Source organism: Talaromyces rugulosus, chromosome III (assembly GCF_013368755.1).
Source record: "Talaromyces rugulosus chromosome III, complete sequence".
Classification (NCBI taxonomy): Eukaryota; Fungi; Ascomycota; class Eurotiomycetes; order Eurotiales; family Trichocomaceae; genus Talaromyces; species Talaromyces rugulosus.
The window spans coordinates 2,404,578-2,422,395 of record NC_049563.1 but is presented as its reverse complement, the minus strand read 5'-3'; the positions used below and the strand labels follow the sequence as shown (position 1 = coordinate 2,422,395).

The 17,818-nt window shown below is 48.3% G+C and overlaps 7 protein-coding genes across 7 annotated transcripts; 2 read left to right on the top strand and 5 right to left on the bottom strand.

The window, feature by feature from the left end:
• Positions 1-341: 341 nt before the first annotated feature.
• On the bottom strand, positions 342-2,107 carry TRUGW13939_05700 (uncharacterized protein; the record flags this gene model as incomplete). The annotated part of the gene is made up of 4 exons (XM_035488860.1): positions 342-1,229; positions 1,288-1,406; positions 1,474-1,717; positions 1,793-2,107. 4 exons carry the CDS (start codon positions 2,105-2,107, stop codon positions 342-344), a joined length of 1,566 nt encoding a protein of 521 aa, XP_035344753.1.
• Positions 2,108-2,797: 690 nt separating this feature from the next.
• On the top strand, positions 2,798-4,503 carry TRUGW13939_05699 (uncharacterized protein; the record flags this gene model as incomplete). The annotated part of the gene is made up of 2 exons (XM_035488859.1): positions 2,798-2,995; positions 3,106-4,503. The coding sequence occupies 2 exons, from the start codon at positions 2,798-2,800 to the stop codon at positions 4,501-4,503; spliced, it is 1,596 nt and encodes a 531-aa protein (XP_035344752.1).
• Positions 4,504-5,322: 819 nt separating this feature from the next.
• TRUGW13939_05698 (uncharacterized protein) lies at positions 5,323-7,812 on the bottom strand (the record flags this gene model as incomplete). The annotated part of the gene is made up of 4 exons (XM_035488858.1): positions 5,323-5,618; positions 5,685-6,922; positions 6,972-7,581; positions 7,647-7,812. The coding sequence occupies 4 exons, from the start codon at positions 7,810-7,812 to the stop codon at positions 5,323-5,325; spliced, it is 2,310 nt and encodes a 769-aa protein (XP_035344751.1).
• Positions 7,813-9,006: 1,194 nt separating this feature from the next.
• On the bottom strand, positions 9,007-10,716 carry TRUGW13939_05697 (uncharacterized protein; the record flags this gene model as incomplete). Its single annotated transcript, XM_035488857.1, has 5 exons — positions 9,007-9,348; positions 9,399-9,789; positions 9,848-9,934; positions 9,992-10,390; positions 10,445-10,716. 5 exons carry the CDS (start codon positions 10,714-10,716, stop codon positions 9,007-9,009), a joined length of 1,491 nt encoding a protein of 496 aa, XP_035344750.1.
• Positions 10,717-12,471: 1,755 nt separating this feature from the next.
• Positions 12,472-13,922, top strand: TRUGW13939_05696 (uncharacterized protein; the record flags this gene model as incomplete). The annotated part of the gene is made up of 3 exons (XM_035488856.1): positions 12,472-12,708; positions 12,765-13,583; positions 13,641-13,922. 3 exons carry the CDS (start codon positions 12,472-12,474, stop codon positions 13,920-13,922), a joined length of 1,338 nt encoding a protein of 445 aa, XP_035344749.1.
• Positions 13,923-14,185: 263 nt separating this feature from the next.
• TRUGW13939_05695 (uncharacterized protein) lies at positions 14,186-15,672 on the bottom strand (the record flags this gene model as incomplete). The annotated part of the gene is made up of 3 exons (XM_035488855.1): positions 14,186-14,452; positions 14,524-15,483; positions 15,535-15,672. 3 exons carry the CDS (start codon positions 15,670-15,672, stop codon positions 14,186-14,188), a joined length of 1,365 nt encoding a protein of 454 aa, XP_035344748.1.
• A 798-nt stretch (positions 15,673-16,470) lies between these two features.
• TRUGW13939_05694 (uncharacterized protein) lies at positions 16,471-17,410 on the bottom strand (the record flags this gene model as incomplete). Its single annotated transcript, XM_035488854.1, has 6 exons — positions 16,471-16,583; positions 16,638-16,785; positions 16,836-17,015; positions 17,075-17,170; positions 17,239-17,292; positions 17,381-17,410. 6 exons carry the CDS (start codon positions 17,408-17,410, stop codon positions 16,471-16,473), a joined length of 621 nt encoding a protein of 206 aa, XP_035344747.1.
• Positions 17,411-17,818: the final 408 nt, after the last annotated feature.

Below are 17,818 nucleotides of genomic sequence, written 5' to 3'. Positions count from 1 at the left end.
GGGTTGTTGCCAAGTACATAGTGTTTAGCACCCAGGAGCAAAAATTTTATAATCATACTTGTACAGTCAAATTGTCATGTCATCCATCCATCTAACATATGTTCTGGTTTGGTGTGGATGCACGTGGAAGCATTTCTACGTTTGCCTATGGAAATATATTGACAAGCCAAACTGCTGTTAAAACTGCATGTAAGATAGGAGATTCACCATTCTTGCATTCACAAATAAGAGTTTACGACTATCGTCGCTTTCGCATATTTTATCCAAAGGGATAAGTAGAATGGTAGCAATACTCTACCAGAACATAATCCCTGGACCGGAAATCAACACCACCCACCCGTCTAACGCCCTAGATCAATCACACTATGCCCCTGTCTCCATTCAAATCGGACATCCATGTCAGACTGCGACATCATAGTGGCACTGGTCACGGTCCACTCTTTGTCGGGATTCTCAAGTCGCACTTCAAAAAGCCCGAAGATTGTGGCAATCAGCTTATAGGCCTCCATCAGCGCAATGTTCTTTCCAATACAGACACGCGGACCATGGCTAAAAGTCATGTCCGCCTTTTTCATTCCACCCAGTCGTATCTGGTAAAGTTCCTCACTCTCGGTGGCGCCACGTAGCCAACGATCTGGATTGAAAGTGTCCACATCATCGCCGTAAAATTCTTTGCGCCGGCTGATGTTCCACCCTGCGATGCCGACAATGGTTCCTGCCGGCACGAAGCGGCCATCAGGCAGCTGATACCCAGTCTCTGGAGCGACTCGCTCCTGAATCACTGAACCACCCGGGTGCACACGCAGCGACTCCTTGATTACCGCGTCCAGGTAGGGCATGTTCTGTGTCTCTTTCCAGGCAACTGGGAACTTGAGATTCCCGACACTATCCAATTCGACTTGAAGTCGTCTTTGTACATCCGGATACTTAGCCAAGAAATACACCATAGCGCGGAGACCGACGCTGGATGTATCACTGCCTGCAATAAGCATAGTCATCACGTAGCCAATCAATTCTTGATCAGTGACTTTTCCCGGGTGCTTTTCTTTGGCCTCAAGAAATTGGCTGACCAAATCTTGTCTGTTGTTGTCCTTGATTACCTCTGATTCTTCCATCCGCTCCTGCAGTTTAGCCGTCGCTGCATCGATATACGGATTCTTTATTTTCATGAGCCGGTTGATTATAGGATGCTTAGTGAGATAATAGTCAATGATAGGTATTTGGCCGACCTAGGAAAGCACTAGAATATGAGTAGAGAAACCAAATTGGTCCTAAAGAGAGACGTACGACACCAAAATAGACGAATGCCTGCACCACTGATTGAATTTGGCCTCCAACGTCTTTCCCTTGTTGGAGAAATCCAAAGGGCCGGCTAAAGGTGAGCTCTCCGGTAACATCAAATGCAACTATTTTTCTCCCTGTCAGCAAATACATTCAAAACAAGCCAGTAGACAAGTCTCCGAGGAACCGCACAGTATTGAATCCATTTATGAATCTCGCAAGGTAGATCCTCGACTACGAATTTCTCGTTGAGTTTTTTAACCAAGGTGACAATAGTATCATCCACAAATGGCTCATATTTCATCATGCTGGACATGTTGAACGCGCTCGCGATCGGTCGCTTCAGAGCTGCATGGCCACTCTTTTCCTTTGTGGTGACAAGCGTCGGGATGATTTTCCCGTTTTCGACTGCTTGCATAACATTGTAATAATCACTCTGGGAGAAGAAGAGCTATTAGCTGCTGATGATTTAAAAAAAAGAAAAAAGAAAAACACCTAGATATCGCGTTACCTTTTTAAAATCAGTCTTGACTCCATATATTCCTTCGATGGCAGCCGGGTTCGAGATACTGAGGCATCGGGGTCCAATGCGCACTACATCGCCGTGTTTCAAATGTAGATCATACAGGACGTGCTCAAAGTTCCCTCTGTAGACCGCGCGTAGCCGCCAGAAATTGGTGAACTTGGCTAAACAAGGACCAGGAAAATCTCGTCCTCGAAGGGCAAAGTAATTACGGACAAAATGCACGATCACATAAATGGGCACCAGCAGCAAAACTGCCCACGAAAAATTCTCCATGTTCAATTCGGGTCCCAAGTAAGACATGTGGGATTGAAAAGAAGAATTACAAATGTCGTTTGTACAGGTCGGGTCTCATCAATCGAAACTGCATCTAGCTTCTTTCAGAGGGGGTCATAAGGTCTAGTAGACCGACATCTACGAGCAACACTAACACTCCAAACAACCAACAACTACATAATGGAACTTCCCGGCATGGTCTCTATCCACTGTGACCTCGGCGAGGCTAGACTCAATAATGGGTTATGTTGTATTACTTGGTTCCTATCGGTAATTTCCGCAGTAGCAAATCCACTTGCATACTCCGTACAGACAGTTCAGTTCCTCGTACAGATGTCCCCACAGATAATATAGCAATTAAGCAGATCATCGTGGAAATTGAGTTTTTCCTTTTTTCTCTCTCGCAGGATCGGATCGTATACGTTGGTTTTCTGCGGTGGGGTTGGATGTTGCGTAACTTCCCGTTCTAAGTTTAAATTACAAGCACCAAGGGCACGGATAAATTTTGGGGTAATTTATGACAGTATTATTTATCGTAATAATACACAATAATACGGAGTACCTACGTAGTAGATAATTGCTCCTATAATGTGAAGTCCATTGCAATCCTTCCAATCCTTGCGCCTTCGTGCGACAATACTTCCTCATCTCCTTGCCACTGTACATACGTGAAGTCCATGCTGTTTTTAACCTCCCAGTTACAAAATTCTTCTCACTATGGCTCCGCCCGTGGGAAAAAGCATGTCTAAGGATACCGAATTCACCTATATTCCGGTTATTGTCATCGGTGCTGGTGCTGCAGGTATCTCCATGGGGTGTCGCCTAAAAAGCGAGCTTCAATTCGACCAATTCCGCATATTTGATCGTCTATCAGGAATTGGTGGGACATGGCAAATAAACAAATATCCGGGGATTGTAAGTACATAACATGAAAAAGAAAGAAAGAAAGAGAGTAACCTCTTATTGATTTTTTATTCTTGACATCCCTAATCTGACACTGTATGTTGATACAATGAACTCTGTAGGCATGTGATGTTCCAACTATCCTCTATTCATTCTCGTTTAAACCGAATTACGTTGGCAAAACTCTCTTCGCAACAGGTCATGAGATTGTCACATACTTCCATGATGTGTGCCAGCATTTTGGAATACGGGATAATATTCAGTTAAATTCAGATATTACTGAAATTCGATGGCTAGAGGATGAAGAGCTATGGGAGGTAACTGTCCGTCATCTTGTCACGGGAAAGGGCGACTTGAGTGCCAGCAACAGGGAAAAATTGGCGGAACGCGAGGGATATGATTCGGTATATTTACATACTGAAAAATTTCGGGCAAAGATTGTCGTCAGTGCGGTGGGTGGGATTGTTGAACCCCGAGAGTTTCCAGCCGATACCCCAGGATTAGAGGAGTTTGAAGGCTCCATATTTCATTCATCACGATGGGATGAGACCATTGACTTTGCAGGTAAGAATATCTTGGTACTTGGAACAGGCGCTAGCGCGTCACAGTTTGTTCCCCTTCTAACGAAGGAACCCTATAATGCAAAGTCAGTGACCCAGGTGATGCGCTCTGCACCATGGGTCCACCCGAAAGAGAAGGAACCGGGTGGTAAAGAAAAGTTTGCTGCCACAGCGCCCAAATTGTTCACCAACTGGCCGATTTTGGGCCGGATTGTCAGGACGATGATGTTCCTGGTAACCGAAGTTGAATATATGACTCTCTTCTCGGAATACAATCCAACGCGAGCCGCACGCAACAGGAGAAAGCTGCAGGAAAAATATCTGGAACATATGAAGCAGACGGTGCCAAGCCAATACCACGACATCTTGACCCCAGACTATGAAGTTGGGTGTAAGCGACGATTATATGATGCGTATTGGTTCCAGTCATTGCACGATGAAAAGATCACGCTCAAAAAGCAACCACTCAAAAGACTGCAGGCAAAAAGTCTCGTTCTCGGTGCAGCAGGGGGTGGCCTAGAAGACGGCGAAGAAGAAACTGTTCCTGCAGACATTATCGTTCTAGCGAACGGTTTCGATATCGGCAATTGGTTCCATCCTCTCTCGGTTGTTGGCCGTGAAGGACGCAAAATCCAGGATGTGTGGAAGGAAAGAAATGGGCCGCAAGCATATCAAGGAACCGCAATGGATGGTTTTCCCAATTTCTTCATTCTCTTCGGCCCCAATACAGCAACTGGACATAGTTCTGTAATACTTGCCATCGAGAATATGGTCACATACAGCCTCCAGTTCATTCGGAAAATTCTTGATGCGGACGTTGAGCTCGTGGAGGTTAAGAAGGAAGCTGAAATTGAATGGACACGACAAGTACAGTCAGAAATTCAAAAAAGTGTCTTCAATCGTGGTGGATGTACGAGCTGGTATATTCGAGAAGGATGGAATTCCACCGCATACCCGTAAGATCTTTCTCTCTTGTCATGTGTTCCACAAGAAGCGGAATTAAAAAAAAATTGCTAATATGACGGCAGGTGGTCTCAGTTTCATTTCGGATATCGATGCTGGTTTCCCAAATGGCGAGACTGGAATATTAAATATACACGGAAAGGCCATGTAAAACGAATCTCTTGGAAAATAGGCCAACTGGCCTTTCTTGGTTTTGTAGCAACAACTTTGTATCTGAAATGGTAGGAGCTTACGACTTTACAATCAAAAGCTCAGATGTCGAGGAGTACATATGTATCAATAGATGAGGGGATTAGGTCCAAGTTAGATAAACTTTTTCTTGCATAAGGGAATAAGATTTGATATTCATAGACAATAATTTGCGAGATTTTTATATTTTCTGTTTCAAGATCGTACTTTGAATACATACATCATTTGATATCACTCCTTTTGAATTTTCACATGATATACTACCCAATGAGGTGGAAATCTTGAGAGAATTGTCGTTGAATCATCTGATACTTTAATTGCGGAAGATATCTCAAAAGTTGGCGAATATCCCAGGTTGATATATCCCAAACCTTACAGATTATTGATTATAGAGAAAACATTGAAGGCCTTTATCATTCTCCATACACCAGACTGCATAAAAATCTAAGATGACCTACCTATAACTATATAGCTTACATTACTGAGCATAGTACCTCGCATAATATAGAGGGTTGGTGGGATTTGCATGCGAACAATTGAAGGACTTTCGGATTTCGGTCACGACTTTTTATTGCCGGACTTTATTGATTTGTTACATGTAGCAAACTAATGTAATAATCAAATAATCTATGACCACGTCCCATTCGCTGGCCCAAAATATCCCTTCGTGGGCAAATCCAGCCATGGCACCCCTTGTCCATCAGCCGTATTCACATACACCGTATTCCCCCACCAGTCCGGAAACACAGCGCCAGGATACGACACGCAAAAGAAGATGATTATACCGCTGATAGCAATGCCCGTGTCGAGCGCAGCTGCCAGTACGTAGTTGTATTTGGTCCACCAGGCGAAGAACTTGGCTTTGATGATGTGGTTGAAGATGAAGTTGACAATGGCCCAGCTAGAATAGTTGATTCCGGTTGCTGCGTTGGAAAATGCTGTTAGTTTCACTGAAAATTTTATATTGAATATATAGGGGAAAAGCTCACCAGGAGGAACGTTCCACGTGCCAACCCAGATCAACGGCCAGTTGACCTTTTTCCAGAAATCCTGCTTGGTGTACTTCCACATCATCCACGTAATCACCGGCGTAATCGCACCAATCCAGAAGAAATGATTAAGTGACGCATAAATTTTGCCCGCCGAGTACAGTCGTCCGGGGCCGACAAGACCCCAAATGACGCTGCTACTGTAGACAGTACGGCCATTGGGACAGCTGAAGCCGTCGGACTGATCCGAACCGCAGATATCATCAATGTGTCCCAGCATCCACAGCGTGACACCAACCTGCGTAAGTGCGCCGAGAATGGTTGCCAACCCCTGGGCAAAGAATAGCGTGCGCGGTGGGATTTTCATGTAGTGGCCCAGTTTCATGTCCATAGCAAAGTAGATGCCCTGGCCGACGACGTCCGTCGACAAGATCTTAAAGCACATGTTGGCCATGGGTTTGCCTTCAAACATGTAACCTCCAATAAACTCGCTTAGCACGTTGATCTGGTTCGCGTCCACGTTGGTGATTCCCTGAATAATGCCGCAGGGAATCATGTAGATTGCGGGGATGATGAATGCGAGGAAGACTCCGTAGACTGGTAGTTTGGTGTCGTAGACTTCGACCATGGCGATGGCCATTGCCATGATAATCACAATGACGGTTGCATACCAGTACCAGGGCGTCTTTTTGTAAGCTCGCATAAGCCGAGCGTGGATGTCCAGTCTGGTCGTGCCGCGGAGAGCTGCCACGAGGTCGTCCCAATGCCACAGAAACGTGTGCGTCAGCACTGCAGTGATGGAGGCAAACGAAAGCGCGTAGACAAACGCAAACGTCGCGGGGAGATAAGGCGGGGAGTAGTTTTTGTAACTCTCAACATCCAACAGATTATCTGCTCCCACTACGCGGGTGGTGTTGTACACCTCCCCAAACCGGTCATAAACATCGGCTGTCATCAGTGGCAGATAGGCAGTATACCAGGTATTGGTGTAGTAGAGAATGGGGACGATAATCCAAAAAGCAGCCACAAACCCGCCAAACACGTTAAGCGCTGCCCATGAGGGAGACAATAGCGGATTCGTATTGTACGCAATCTGACTCCAGTCGAAAGTAATCGGACTCAAGCCCAGCCCGGTCTGCATGCCGAACAGGTGATTGACAATCTTGTTATTTGGCGCAATCCAGCAAACCCAAGTAAAGTAGCTCAACGCGGTGAAAATCAGACCGGGGAACCAGTACCTTAGGGGCCAGTTAGTAGAGAATCAACCGACAGAAACTGTGTACATACCAAGCAAATGCACCTGCCATGACGAACATGAAAAACCGCAAACGCGAAATCTTCCATCCATTGGCCATGGCATTTGCGCGCGAGTGAAGACTCTCCAAAAGCGCACAGTTGGACAGCACACCAGGCCAGAGGATACTCGCAGGCTCAACGATCCAGGGCGCCGACAAGCCAGCAACCCCAAAACCCAGCAGCTGAGCGCACAGCACCACCATAACGGAAAACCCCGTTTTCAGACCAAAGTCGTAGAATTTGGACGATGCTGCCTGCAAGATGTTGGTGGCATCGGCACTGAAGAACCCAAACGACACATTGCTCATGATTACGATCAGCGTGTGTTCCTTGATGTTGAATTTTTTGTCTGGATTGATAGACCATTGGCCAAAACGGCCCATGTTGATCGTCCAGTCGGGGATAATCTTTGCGAGAGCCACGCCGCAGGGAAACGCGAGCAATTCGGCCACCAGAGCCACGATGTGGACGGATGGATACCGCAGAGCAAAGAACTGGTTGATGCCAGACCCTAGAATCGTGAAGACGATACCCAAAAACCACATGCGCAACGTGTTGACCGGCATGTCAGGGTCATCGACCTCCGGCACGACCGACCTCACTTAGAGCAGGAGAAGCAGTAAGTATAAAAAAAAATGTAGACTTTTTAATGACAGAGCCACCAACCTTCCGGGAATGGGGACCGACTCGACTCGTAGGTGAACTCCGAGTCGTCGGCCATAACAGTAGCCAGGTCGACTTCCAGCTCGTCGAGATGGCCATGGCCAATTTCAGCGTCGTCGACAGCTGCTGTCTTTGGCTCTGGCTCGAGCTCTTTGGTGGCAGGCTCCATGGTTGCCATTGTTACACCCTGCTTCCTGTAGCCTGCGTGTGCATGTGTTGGTCGAGGACGAACAAGAACAAGCGTCGTATTAAGTATTTATTTCCCATTAGCACCTTCTTATCTGCGTGTTCGGGTGTCTCTCTGTTCGAGACCTTATCAGGCGGTGCTAATGACTAGTACGTAGTACGGAGTAGTAGCAACTAATAATATTCCTGCGCAGATAAGGCCAAGGTGGATGAATGCCCAGAAGGGGAATAAACAGCGCGGGGCAAAGGGGAGCAAGCATGGCGACTAGTGCCAAAAGAAGCAGGTCTTTGTGTCACTCATGTGCTTCTAGTCTCCTCGTTATTCTGTCTGTGCCTTGGATTCGATAATAGCCTAAGACACAGGAAGGGACCGACCGGCGGCGTGATTCGCAGGTGTTGTTGGCGGAGTGCATGATAAGAGTGGCCGCGCCTAGAGATAACACTCGAGCTAGTTGGCTCTGGTTACATCAGAACCTTTTGTTGGTATTTAGTAGCTACATCAGCTCGGGGAAAAAAGGCAAGGGGACAAAAAATAAACGAGAGGAAAACGATTTTCTGCATTATTAGGTCCGAATCTATAACAACGAGCTCCCTCGAGCATCTGCTGGGCCGGTTTTCTGAGGCCGCCATTTTAACATGTAACACGTCACAGAGAATAAAATAAAATAGAAAAACAATAGAAAAAGACAAAAAAATGCGCTCAAACAAGCATAACCAGCCTGTTATGCGAGGCGTCGACAACATTCATAAGAGTAATAGTAATAATGTATGCTGGGAAAATGGCGGTTGCGGTCATGTTCACCAAAATCAATGGCTATATCTTTGCACTTTGCAGTGAAAGCGACTCTTCCATATGGATGTCACTTCCAGCAAAAGAACAGGACAGGGAGCTGCTAAAAGGTAATCCAAACGCAACGTACAAAAGCACGCTAGATGGGCCATTTAGGCAAGAACGAAATGAATAGTGTCACACAAGAACCCCGTTCATAGCGGAGTTCGACAGTCCCAGAACGCCGTCTGCAAAGTCTTTCCGTTCAAATCAAAAGTAAACGTAATAGGCCATGCGAGCCTGGATATATAACTCCCACGGAGGATCCAAGCGATGCTCAATGTCCAACAGTATAAAAAAAAAGAAGATTCCGGACAGAACGCCGTGAGAAGTAGCCGCAGTGCTCGTCTAGGGCGATGCCCAACCGCCGGCAACGTTGACCCATTCGGCTAGACAGCTTCCTTGCTTTCCTTCGACGTCGACAATATCCGTGTCACACTTGCAGCGGCAGCCAACTCCGTTCTCTTTGACAGGGTCGGCTGTCGCCCAATAGTCGTCCTCCTCGAAGCGCTTCTTCTCGTCTTCAGTCGTCTTTTCGAGCCATGGGATACGAGGCAGCTGACGGGCAGGTGCGTTGGCAGGGCAGTGTTGAATCGTCGTGTGGCGGTATCCAAAGTCGCGGAAATAATGAATATCACGGGGAGCAAGTAGTGCTCCAGCAGCCAGAGAATGGATGGGTGCGTCACCCCACTAAATAAAGTCAGCCTCATTCAAGCAAAACACGAACAAAACAAACACACTCGTTCCATCCAGAAGCCGCCACTTCTATCCATCATTTCGAAAAAGTCTTCGTATTCTTTGCTACGGAAGAAATCCAGCCGGGCGATCTCAAAGTTACTCCAGAAGTGGCACATGTTGTACTTTTCGCCTTCCATGGCTTCGGTATCCACCTCGGGGGGCTTCATATCAAACTCCTCAGGAAGCTTCTCCTGTTCAGGCTCTTTCTTTTCTCGGTCTTCCTCTTTAGGAGTGTCGAGGAACATCTCCCAAAGACCCTGTGATTTCAAGCTGTGCGTGCGCTTGTATGCTGAAGCGTACCGGAAAATATTAGGGACGGTTTCGCGGAGCTCTTTCACGGCAATCGTAAAGCCGTAAGTCTTGTTGGCCTCGGCCATTTTGATGAACGGGTCACTGGAAATACAAGTCAGGGAAAAATCACATGAAATAACGACGGACAAACAAAACATACTATGTGATATCACAAAAGTACTTGATCTCGGGCTCCAAACGCCAATACCACTCGTACTTCAGCAGCAATGGGTGCTTGTAGAAGAATCTGAATTGAATTAATTAGTATAGTTGTTTCGCGGAAAGAATGTGTGTTTTGACGTACCCCGAGTAGAAGCGGCACATGTGGTGATAACTCTCCATGCCACCATACATGATGGCGGCATCACCTTGTTTTCTGATGCCCTCCTTGGCGACTTCGTGGTCGACCCAGTCGGGGAAACCCCACATGGAGCTATCGATTTTGCCAAACTCGACCTCCCCGCTGGTGTGGTTGAGGATGGTGTCTTTGAAGTCTTGGTCAAAGTCGCCGTCATTCAAGAAGACATAAGGGTAGTTCCACCACCTGTTGAAATGACGCTCAATAGACTTGATGGATTGGATGACACCGTCGAGCTCCTTATTTCGGGCGAGGACAACAAAGGCGGCGTTTGCTCGGGGACCGGAGTTGTCGATGTTCATACATCCGGTGGCAAAAACTTTGTCGTGGTCCTCACTAATCCGTCTGTTTGGGGGAAAAGTCAGCAAGATCTTGGGCTAAAAGCGCGGAAGAACAAACCTGATGGACGGAGGTGCACCGGCTGGGATGAGAATGCCGCCCGAGGAAGACGGATGTCGCACGAAGATAAGGACTATTAAAATAATTACAACACATGGAAAAAGCAAAACAATGCCCAGCGGTATCGAAATCGAAGAGTTCCCTCGCAGCCGGATGCGTCTCCGAAGAAAAGCGAATCGCACTGACTGGCCTTTTTCTCGTGAGACATCTTCCAAAGAAGCCAGCGCAGGGGCCAGGGGCATGCGCTTGACAATGCGTCGGACAATATTCATGGTGGCTAAAAGAGCCCCAGAGACGGCGCGCAAGCAGACCTCAGTCAGTCACGGGCGGGTTGCGAGACCTCGGCAGTCTCGCGTGGTAGACTCTGGTTTCAGGAGGGTTTCGAGGTTCGGGCAGGCAAGCGATAGAAGCGGCGAGCAGGAGGGGTGCTGCAGGCCGACAGTCGCACAGAGATGAGGAGCAGCGGACACAGAGGTAGTCGTTCACAGGTCGTTTGGGGGGGGAGGAGAGGTTGTATAGCGTAACGAGCGGCTGGAGGAAAAGGCCTCCTTTCTCCCCGGCTCCCTGGATGGAGGGCGACGATGATCGAGCGAGCGAGTGGTCGGGAATGGGGCTCGCAAGAGACAAGGCCGACTAAGACTCGGGAGGCAGAGCCCACAAGGTCATCAGCAGCGATAGGATGGAGGATGGGGGAACTGGCGATGACAGGCTGGGCGTTGGAGAGAATAATAACGAGAGAAGGAGGTGAGGACAGACTCTCCCGCCCAGCTGCTTAGCTAAGTTTTCGCCGCCAAGCCTCCAAGGGGGCCGTACCACCAATACCAACATTACCGCGGTTACACGGCCGGCGCGGGCAAATTGCTGCGGTATTGCTGTCTTGAAATTACACGACTTTTTCTTTGCAGTGTTGTATAATGGTGACTATTGTGAGACAGTCTTCAATCATGTATACCCACAGGTTATTGCCTACTAACAGTGTTAAATGCCACTTACATAGTACTGCTAACTTAGTACTGCCGCGATAATTTCTCCGTATTTCTGACGATCCACGGAGCTAAAGAATCTTGTTTCCCTGTCGTAATCAGCCTCCAACGCTTGAGCCTTGGCTTGGGCTTGATTATCATATTTCCATGGCCCCGAGTATCAGTGGAACACAATTGATTATGACAGACTTTTCCGTTGTTTGTTCCCAATGTTATTATTGTCCGCACCAAGTAATTAATTACTATTACAGAGACGGTCTGGATCGGTCTATGCGGCACGTGTCCACATGCGGTGGGCCTCAGGCTGTCAGACGATGAAGCTCCGTTAATATAATTAAAAATTGCTATGGCACTATTGCTGGCGCAACACGATGGTCCTCTTTTGCTAGGTCTACGGGGCATGTTTAAACCAGAAAAAAATTGCCTTGAAAAGAGTGGCCTGAGGCTCCTCCCAGGCAGCAAGCCGAGAGCTAACCCTGCTTTCTCCTGTCCTGTCATTCTGCATCCGCCCTACTTCTGTCCACCGCCTCAACAGCCTCAAAAAAGGCCCGAAATGCTCGACGTCGCCAATCACTGGCACTTCTGGCATGCAAAGCACCGTGGCTCATTTGCTTTCGGTGGGCCCCGCGACTCGTTGCCCGCGCAGATCGCTCTCCACCGCCACGGCCACCCCTCCCTGCATGCTTCCTTGTGGCTTGCCCTCGTCACTATCGCATCGAAAACGCTGTAGGTATCGCCACTGCCTGCAACCATCCGCCAACAGCCAGAGGATGAGACAATAACACTGCAGCCTTGAGTCGACGATCGCTCACACGAGTCAGACTACGTGCTTTAACTCCCCGGTCTTGTCGATAAGCTTAATACGGATAGCTCCATCGATAAGCACTCTACTTCGCGTACGAACCCCCCTATTTTGTGCGCTGCTCCTTTTACGCGCCGATCATTCAACAATTACCATCTCCTTTGCGATTACTCTATGAGAGTATTAGTATGAGCGTCTTTTTCTCTACACCCGCTTGAGCCAACTCCGACAGACACAACACCATGGCGCAAAGCCTCTCGACCGCCTCGTCATCGCACGACTTCCAGGCCAAAACCCCCAGTCGACCCATCAGACAAATGAATCAATTGAGTCTGGGAGACCTACCCCAGCCGTTGCCAACCTCTCGTAATGGCCACCTAAATCTCAACACCTTCTCGCCCGTCAACGAACACGGGAGCTTCGAGTTTGACCGTGTCTTTAAGCGAGGAAAGGTGTTTTGCAAGATCAGATCCAGACATGTCAGTAGCATTCCTCTCTATACATTCCTGCAAACTAACCACGAATCATGCGCCAGGCCTTCAAGGCGTCTTGGAAACCCTGCTATCTCGTCTTGCGACCCAACCTGCTGTCAGTCTACAAGGATGAAGACGAGGCGAAGCTGCTTCTCTCCATTACCCTCACCGAAGTCACCGCCATCGCGCCGGTCAGCTCTACGCGACACCCGCGCGATTTCACCTGGAGCGTATTCACCCCGTCGAAAAACTACCGTTTCCAGTCCGTGTCCGACCAGGATGCAGAAGACTGGTTCGAGCGCATCCGGTCCGAGCTGCACGTCGACGAGGAAGAGGAAGCCATTATCGCCGAGTCCAAGTCCAGACCCGCCCCCAATTCCTCTGCTCTGAGTGACCCCGATGACCAGTTGGGTGTTATCACTGCGAGTGAACTTTCAGATTTTGGAGAAACCGAACAGCAGCAGCAGCAGCAGCAGCCGCCGCCTCCACGGGTCACTTCGCCCACGCTAGAGCTTTCCCAAACACAATCCCGAGGCCGGAATCTACCCTTTATTCAAGAGTACTCTGGCAATGACATGACCGAGTTCTCAGACCTATCCGATGGACCTGATAGCCAAGCACGCGCACAACAGCAGCAGCGACTATCCAAGCACAAGGCCGGTGGTGCCTCTGCAAGCAACGCCGCTACAAATGCCAGCGACCAGTCGCATCGTGCTCCTCTCGCACGCGAGTCAGCCTCGTCGGGTCCTTTAAGCGATCCTGACCGCGTCATTTACCAGGGATACCTACAAGTTTTGCGCAGCAAGCGCGGCGTTCGCCAGTGGAAGAAGCTATGGGTAGTACTACGGCCCATCAGCCTCGCTCTATACAAAGACGACAAGGTATTTTCCCCCTTTTACTATCTATTATTAACATCTAACTAACTTTGTTCGCCCCAGGAATACTGCGCGACCCGAATCATCCCCATGTCCCAAGTCATCACCGCCGCCGAAATTGACCCCATCTCACGATCCAAAAGCTTCTGTCTCCAAATAATCACCGACGACCGCCCCAGCTATCGCTGCTGTGCTCCGGACGAGGAGAGCCTGGCCAAATGGCTCGGCGCACTGAAGAGTATTATTGCCGCACGCAGAAAGGCGCTTGAGAAGGGGAAGGCGGCTGGTGTGCCGGTGCCTACGATTGTGGCCACTACGCCGGAAACGTTTCAGCCGCTGCGATGAGATACAAAAATAAATAAAGGAATTGTATGTATATTATTATTTTTTTTTTTTGTACATGTTTAATCTGCGGTCCGATTCCTTGATGATATCTGGGTGGGTTTAACGATTGATGACTGTCCATATATTCCTGTTGCCATTTATATATGGCAATAAACACTAATACTAGTTGTCAGTTATGTCTGTATAGTATCATATTCAATTTATACATCTTCATTCAATTCGTAATATATAGTATGTATGTAATTCCCATATTCAACACCTATCTATCCACTTTGAGGATCACTCTCGAAAACAACCGGCTGCTCATGCCCACCCTCCTTGCTTTCGTGATTAACAATCAAAAACGACAAAAACACAATCACCGCACCAAGCCAGTACAGCCCACTGGCGTACTCCCCCTGCAAAACAATCTGGCCCACGAGAGACAGCGGGATAGTCAGACTGAGGCCGACGGTCACAACAAGCGGGCTTGTGAGAAGCATCGCGTACGCCCAGCAAATGTCGGAGACTAGCGAGGAGATGGAGTTGATCTACACAACCGTAGGTTAGTTTCTTTTCTTTTCTTTTTTTTTTTGGGCAATGTAATAATCAACAAGCATACCAGAATAATCACCCAGATCCGATCTTCCGACGGCAGCGAAAACCTCTCAACCCCCATAAGATGAAGAACAATAAACCCGGGCCACAAGAAAAACACATTGAAAAACCCAACCAGGCCGAAAAAGAGCTGCATGTTGACGCGCGACTCGTCGCCGACCTGCTTCTTCATGACGATTGTGTAGATGCCGTAGATGATTGCGCTAAAGGCCGCCATGGCATCGCCCAGCGCAATCTCGGCGGGCGTTTTGTTTGGGAATGTGCCTCCTCCTCCGTCGTTTCCATCAGCACCGCGTACAGCAAGGGTTGGTGGGGAGATGATTGTTTCGTCGTCGTTGGAAGAGGATGACATGTCCAGCCGCGAAATCAGAATGACACCAGTCAAAGACGCCAGCACGCCCAGACACTTGCGCACCGTAAACTTTTCGACTCCGATAATCGCGCCGAATACCAGTGTCCACACGCCGCTTGTCGAAGTCAGGATCGTCGTGCTTCCCACGGTCGTGTACTGCAGACAAGCCAGCGCGAAATAATTGGCTGCGAACCACAGCAGGCAGAACTGAGCTGCCAGGCGTGCCGTCGCTTTTAGCCCGAGCTTCTCGGACGGCGACGAAGGGACGCTGATGGCCGAGATTCCTTCTTCTATTTCATCCTCCCGGTAGCCACGCAGCAACCCTTGTCGTTGTTGTATACTCGCTGCATCATCCAGCCCGTCTTCTTCTTCTTCTTCTCCGTCTTCGTCTTCTGGCTCCAAAATACCCCGATGGGATCCTTCTTTCGTAGTGCCGTGCAAATCGATATAAATGAGAAAGGACCTCCAGGATTTCACCCGAGATAAATTCCCGCTACTCCATATTCCGAAAACCCGCCGAGCGATGACGACTATGAGAAAGACGATGAAAAAGGACGTGTTGACGTATGTGATGAAGAATGGATGAGAATAGCTATCGTCTGCCAGGATATTCTACAATAAATTCAGCACATAAGCCTAAGCACATAAAGGCAGTCAACATACACTAGCGAGGAAATTCGAGGCTGTCCACAAGAAGACAACGCACATGAGCAGCACTATGCCCAGGGTGTGTCTTGCCAGACCGGCTTTGCGGACAACATCCCCTGGCTCGCCATTGCGCACACTGCCAACAGGTTCCATCCTATTTAATCTCGCAACCCAGCTCTACGCAGACCCGCTGCCCGAGCGGTGAGATAAGGCCCAAGACGTGCCGGGAAGACGCCAATCAGTATAAACGAAGAAAAACAAACCGCCGGCCCAGGTGACAAAAAGCTTGTCCTGGATATACTCTGCTCAACAGAGCCGGAGAAGAGGAGGAAGAGGGAAAATCGCTTGGGACGTCGGGATCCCGATGTGTTATCGCGTGCTCAGTCCGCATCGGGGCTCGGCGGGGGCTTCCGCATTGCCTTATCATGACTCGCTCACTCTTCAGGCTACCCCAACCTTGGCGGTTTCGTCAAGTTACATTTTATTATAATCATAATAATACTCGAATGAGTAGAGACTGGTGTTTCAAAAATTGTGACGATACTAGGCTTCGGAAATACATTCCTGACTTTCACCGATTTACCCCCCAACAACATAGACTTTGGCCCAAGCCAGCTTGATTGGATCTATACTAGTCTTCATTGATATCATGCACTTGAAACAAAGGAAATAAACAATAACATACATATAAAGGGATATCCCAGACTCCTGAAGACGTGGACTGGACCACGCAATATCAGACAAGAAAAGAAACAACTATAAAAAAAAAAACCAAATAGAAACTCGCAGCAAAAAATCATCGCACAAGGCTGTATATCCTCGACCAAGCTTCAACAGAATCTCAGAATCGATAGAGGATCGATTGTACAAACCAGCAATACCGGACAAATCCGTCCGCGTCGGAAAACAAAAAAACCATATCAACAGGTTTCAAGCTAGTAGTCTTATAGCTTAGCATGCGCAGCCATCACGTTCACTGTCAAGTCGGATGTTGATCGGGTCGCCAAAGTCGCCGCTATTGAACTCATCGGCTTCTTCTTGCGCAAGTGCACTTCGTGCAATAACTATTATCGGCTAAATCAGCAATCGCATGCCAAAACCACCCAAAGAAAAAGTACCTTCAAATGCCTGCTCAACGTTGAGAGCTTCTTTTGCGCTAGTTTCAAAGTATGGGAGGTTGCCTTTGGACTGACAAAAGGTCATTGCCCGTTTCGACGAGATCATGCGCTTGTTTTCTTCGGCATCGATTTTATTACCAATCACAACCTATAGATATCAGTAAACCGAGTGTAGATCACCCCTAACTATAAACTCACAAAAGGAAAGCTCTCTGGATCTCGGGGGCTGGCTTGGATGAGAAATTCGTCTCGCCAGCTGTCCAGAGCTTCAAAACTCTTCGAGTTGTTAACATCATATACCAACACACAGCAATCGGCTCCTCTGTAAAAGGCGACACCGAGAGATTGGAAGCGCTCCTGGCCGGCTGTATCCCAAAGCTAGAAGTGAGTGAGCAATCATGTTTCCGGAGTAATCATGCCTAGATATCTTGCCATACCTGCATCGTCACCAATCGGTCGTCCACGAGAACCTCCTTTGTGAGAAAATCCGCTCCGATCGTAGCCTTGTAGCTGGCGCTGAATTTCTTGTTGACCTATAGGCAGCATTCAGTCAGGACGAGTCCGCCTGCCTGTTGGGGTTTTGAGAAACGCAGAAACGTACATATTGGTTCATAAGACTTGTCTTTCCCACGCCGCTGTCGCCAAGGATAATAACCTGCACACCCGTGTTAGCAACCTGGTCGGGTGCTGGGCAAGCTCGCAATGAGGGGCGCCGGGGTCGGGTAGATGAATGGCCTCCGTACCTTGAGCAAGACCTTCTTGCGAGAAGCCATAGCTGCGGGGAATGGACAATGAGCGATTTGAGTTTAACAAGCAGCTCAAATAAAAGAGACGCTCAGCTCTCTCGGGAGGTGTATAGACGTGGAAGTTTGAAAGTCGAAGCACGAGAGAAGTTGGAGTGACTTCGAGTGAGGAGAGAGGAGAGAGCCTCGTGACGTTGATACCTCCAAGGCGGTGGGCCGGGCGGTCAGTGGCGCGGGCCAATCAGGGATGGGCACCCAGGTACTGCGGAATCAGCCAATCACGTGGTATTTTACGTAGTATTTCATCAGATAAGCATCAAATGACCGTAAAGTTGTTTATTTAATAATAATATTGCTAGTGAGTTATGTATATAGTTCGTGTAGCTTTTTATTTCTTATTTTGTATTTGTTTTAATTGGCCCTTCTTTCTCTTAGGGC